The sequence below is a fragment of the Musa acuminata genome, chromosome BXJ3-8, assembly GCF_036884655.1.
Source record: "Musa acuminata AAA Group cultivar baxijiao chromosome BXJ3-8, Cavendish_Baxijiao_AAA, whole genome shotgun sequence".
Lineage (NCBI taxonomy): Eukaryota > Viridiplantae > Streptophyta > Magnoliopsida > Zingiberales > Musaceae > Musa > Musa acuminata.
The window spans coordinates 42,671,797-42,676,911 of NC_088356.1; the positions used below are offsets into that span (position 1 = coordinate 42,671,797).

The 5,115-nt window shown below is 36.9% G+C and overlaps 1 protein-coding gene and 1 non-coding gene across 2 annotated transcripts; one reads left to right on the forward strand and one right to left on the reverse strand.

Annotated features, from left to right (window-relative positions):
* The first annotated feature begins 1,523 nt into the window (after window positions 1–1,523).
* On the forward strand, window positions 1,524–4,590 carry LOC135644734 (protein NETWORKED 3C-like). The gene is made up of 3 exons (XM_065162601.1): window positions 1,524–1,631; window positions 2,064–2,180; window positions 3,757–4,590. The coding sequence occupies exons 2-3, from the start codon at window positions 2,081–2,083 to the stop codon at window positions 4,425–4,427; spliced, it is 771 nt and encodes a 256-aa protein (XP_065018673.1). The 5' UTR covers window positions 1,524–1,631; window positions 2,064–2,080; the 3' UTR covers window positions 4,428–4,590.
* A 453-nt stretch (window positions 4,591–5,043) lies between these two features.
* On the reverse strand, window positions 5,044–5,115 carry TRNAP-UGG (transfer RNA proline (anticodon UGG)). Its single transcript has one exon. It is a non-coding gene; the product is annotated as a tRNA-Pro (tRNA).

Sequence of the window (5,115 nt, forward strand, 5' to 3'; positions counted from 1 at the left end):
TCAATGTTGCTTTTAAGAAAGAACTTGTTAATCTATATTGCAGTCAATGGGTTGTGGATGCATAGCAGAGTTGACTGAATCGGTGTTAAGATTAGTTGACTCACTGTAATGGGCAAAACAAAAGTTATCTTGTTTTCTACATTAATTTATTTTATTTGAAAAGTAAAATAAAAAAAGTCTTATTACTTGGATCATCCTTTTTTATTTATATTATTTATTATTTATTTAGGTTCGTCACTCCCATGCGTAAGAAGGGGATATGCCAAGGTGATGTAGCCGGAGCAGAAAAACTAGCCGTTGCGTCACACGAGAACGTGGGAAGAGATCATGCAGCGAACACAGAGTGAGGCAACCGTGTTCCGGCCAAACACCAGTTGAGCGCTGGGCCCCATAGGTTTCCGCCAATGGAATAGCTTTTTCTGTGTTTGGTCTCTTGGCCAGTCACTGAATCTGCACCGACGAACGCAAGTAAGGTGGGAAGAGAATCCGAAGCCTCGGTGGGGTCGTCTTGGTCGTTCCGACCGTTGCAGGCCTGCGGGTCCCAACTTACTGCCCCCCTGGACTAAATAAAATGTCCAAGTTACCCTTGCGCTAATCGGATTCCTACTTCCCAGCAGTGTCCTGATATCTCAATTAAACTACATGCTTTTATGTCTTCCCATGCAACACAAGTACAAAAAAACTATGAGGATATTGAGAAGAAGAAGAAGATACAATCGAAAATTCATATACATGTTAAATATTTAACACATCGATCAAACATATTTTATAGAACCAAAATTAAATCTCACAACGTTTTCATAAAAACTTATTAAATCCATAATGATATGCATGAAATTCTATAATAATTATAAAACATATTAATATGAAAGTGTACCTAATGAATCTATCATAATATTTTAGTTTAATTGATGAATTAATCTTCCAATTGCATAGTATCTTTAAGAACTCTTATATATTTTTTTGACGGGCGAAGATAAATCTAAAAGTGATACTGAAATCGGACTATAACCCTATTTATAGAAATACTCTAGGATATTTTATATTCCTAACTTATCTAATCATCAAAGATATTTCATATTCCTAACTTGTCTTGTCATCAAATCAGGATATATATACGATCGAATCCACATAATTAGTTTTCATAATAATTATATCATTTAGTGAAATAATTTTACTTTAATTGGATTATTTTAATTTTGACTAATTAAAATAATAACTTGACGCTAAAAATTATAACAATAAATACCTCCTCGCTCTCGCGTTATAAATGTGATAATAATACGCCAGGCGTATCCGGCCCAATATTGCGCCGGGAATGGCATGATCTGTAAAAATAAGCTGAGCCAATGGCATTTTTTGGCATCTAGGAAGATTCGAACGAAGCTTCATTTGAACGGCACAGGGGGTTGGGAAGTCGAGGAGTGCGGTGATATTTTCGTCATTGTTGTCGATGCTTCATTGGTGAGCGCAGTGGGTCCCAAGCAGAATGGAAACTGACGACGTGGAAGTCTTCTTGGTGGGAACGCCTTGTTTTAAATCACGCAGGGAGAGAGAGAGAGAGAGAGAGAGGTGCTCCGATCCTCAGCCCAAGGAGACGGAGAAGACGACGAAGAAGAAGAGGCTCTCAGGTTCTTTCTCCCTTGTCTGATCCACCTTTTCCCTTAGTTTAGGAGATTCTCTGTAAAGAAAGAATACGGTCAGTGAACATGAAACGGAATGGGAGAGGAGAGAGAGGGTTGCTTTCCTTTGATTGATGTTTCCGTGAAGATTAATGGCTAATGAACCCTAAATTGTGGCTTTCCTTTGATTTCCCATTCGTTGTTAGTTGCATAGTCTCTTCCCTTTGGATCTTGAATATTTTTGTGGAAAGATCCAGGAAATCTCTCTTTTGATCAGCTCCTGTGGGCAGATTGGTTTCTGATCTGTGAGTATCTTGTTGCTTGGGTTGAAATCCATGTCCGATAGACCATGAGGCCTTGAAGCCCATGGATGAGCCTATTATCCGCAAATCACTTGCTCATAATTTCTGTTTGAATGATGGTGGTTGATGGTTGATGCAGGTAAGTGAGCAAGCAAGATGACGGTGCGAAAGGGTCCATCGCATTCATGGTGGTTTGCTAGCCAAGACAGGCTCCAAAGTTCAACACAATCTTCATGGTTGTCATCGACACTTTCCGGTCAGTCTTTTCTTTGAAACCGCTGGTCATTTTCAGATTGATATGGTTATTGTCCTGTATCATGTATGCATGAAATTGGATGCTTAGCATTCCTATTCTTAAGTTTGCATGGTTTTCTTTGAATCTTTGTTAGAACAAAATGACTGTGCAATTGATGCAACATATGATGAATGCATTCATCGGTGGTCTTAATCCACATCGACCCACATTCTAATGTTAATCTATTATGCAAGGAATTTGAATTAGCAATTAAGAAATATTTCACATCAAACAAGGAGTTTTCTTTAAGCTTTGACACTCAAGTAACTTTTAGATGCATGCAGATCTTCAATTGTTCCCATGAGTAACTACAATATTCAATTAAACCATCCACAGTGATATGTACAGATTTCAGTCTTCCGTAAATCATTCAAAATCAAGACCAAAAGAAAAATCAAGACCGAAAATATTAATTGTTAAATTATTCACCATGTATGAATGTATCATCAATGTATGATATTTGGATTGCAGGCAAATTATAGGGTTCCATAAATCAGTAGAACCATCCAAGGTTTGATGTTAAATTTCAATGTTCCATGATTCATCCAAAATCAAGACAAAAAAATTTTAACGCTAAAACACCCACCACGTACAATGATATTATATATATTTCAAAACAGTGAAATTAAAATTTGACATCTGACCAAGGAAGGTCTAAATTTAGGACTTGTTGAGAGTTCTTCCATTCTGAACTTTCATCCCTTCACAGATGCATGCTTGAATAATCCTTCCGTCTTGACCATAGCTATTTGTTTTATTGTGTAGTTTTATTTATTTATTTATTTTGAGCTAGATCTTTGGATAGCCTAAACAATGAAGTAAATACCTGAAAATACTCGGGAGAAAGCATGGAAAACATATATATCAAATACTTACCTTATGGCTGTAGTGCAAATCCTGTAGCTATCCGATCCATTACTGTCAAAGCTTGGTAAAAGAGATTAGAAAAAATTTCTGTAATTCTTTTCCTTCTTTTCTCTTTCCTTCTCCTCCAATTTCCTTTTCTTTCTTACCTTTTCACCTCCTCTGTTATTTTTTTTTTCTCTTGTCCTTCTTTGATTCAGTAGATATTTGGGAGATACGTTTACTTTAAGCTCTAGATATCATTTATGAGCTATCCTGTTTAAGAATCGGGACTAACTAGATGTCTGATGTATAATTAGCTTAGGAAGATCCCATTTTGATGTCCCTGATAAAATTTCACTCCATGCATGCCAACCCTTCTAAGTAAAAGATAGCAGGAAGAACACAGATCGTCAGATGTTTGCTAGCAGTCATCATAGCATGTTGATTCATCAACGGCTGGTATTTTGTATCAGCAAGGATACATCCAAGTAGTCGGTCTAGTAACTGTACGCATTTAACTTGACTAAACTTGCTGTGATTTTAATTTGTCTCCCTGCTGAAAACATTTTGAAGTTATAAAACTTAAATGCTGAACAAGGATACAAGAAAGGTGTCATTTAGCAAATCTAAAGTGTCTCTCTATATTTTGCAGTCATTTGTAACATGATATTAGAATGTTTTTCTTGTGCAGAACTAGAAGAGAAGACCAAGCAGATGCTGAACCTGATAGAGGAAGATGCCGACTCCTTCGCTAAGCGTGCAGAGATGTACTACAAAAGGAGACCTCAACTCGTAGACATGATTGAAGATTTCTACCGGGCTCATCGCTCATTGGCTGAGCAGCATGATCAACTAAAATCTGGATCAGCAGTGCGACGTTCGATATCAGTTTGTCCTGCTTTCTTTGACAGAAGCTGTTCACGGAGTATAAGCAGCAGTGATGCCGATGAGGGCCCTAAGTTTTCCACCGATTCATTTTATTCAGAGGAATCCGAAGTTGATGATCCTGAACAAGAAGAAAACGAAGCTGAGAATAAGCCAAGAGTTATGTCGGATGAAGGGACTGATCGTTATTTAGTGATGAAACTGAAACATGAACTAGAAAGGCTTAGAGAGGAGAATGCAAAACTTAAGGCTGAAATAGCAGGAAAAGATGAAGAGAAAAGGGATGTTATCAGACAGCTTGCTTTGTCTTTGGATATCTTGAAGGAAGAGAATGTTACCTTGAGGAGGTCCATTAAGCACCCAGAGAAAAAGGGTGGCGGCTTTTTTGACCTTAAGAAACTAACCAAAGATACGTTCAGTGGAAGAAGACTGTTTCACGGGAAGTCAAAACCTCAAACTACAATTGTAGCCCTCTAAGGTTTGTGGAAGATATCTACCCATGTACTTAGAAATTTAAATATAGTCTGAAACTAGGATGAACAGCTGAGGGTATGACTTTCTCCCAGACTAGGCTTATGCCAATCTGATGTATTCATAGACAGAATTGTCCTTCTACATAATGTATTCTTTTCATGAGTGCCAGAACTTATGCATACACTATTTCTAATCATTTATTGCTTGCATATTTAAATATAAAGGGAATGTATCTGCATGGCATTGTGATGATATCTTTTACATTTTGGATTCTTTGCAGCTGAGCTGTATCTTTTACTGTATTATTTTGTTTAGCATGGTTTATATGTGACCATGGTTTGGAACTTGAGCAACTTATCAATGTTGTGTACTTATTTTCATATATAGTATTCAATGTTACTACGTTTTTCACTTTCTCTAGTATGAAAAGGATTATTTTATGTTTAGCAAGATAGTTTGGTATATCATTTGATACTGATTTTTGACCTACAACTGATTTTTTTTTCTTCTAATGATAAAATATATTTTGTGAGGTTGTTAGCTAAGTCCAATTATCTAACTCAGCTATATTGAGGGCTTTCAAAAATTATATTAATAGTTAATATACAATTAATAAAAAGGGGCATTCCGAGAATCGAACTCGGGACCTCTCGCACCCAAAGCGAGAATCATACCACTAGACCAAATGCCC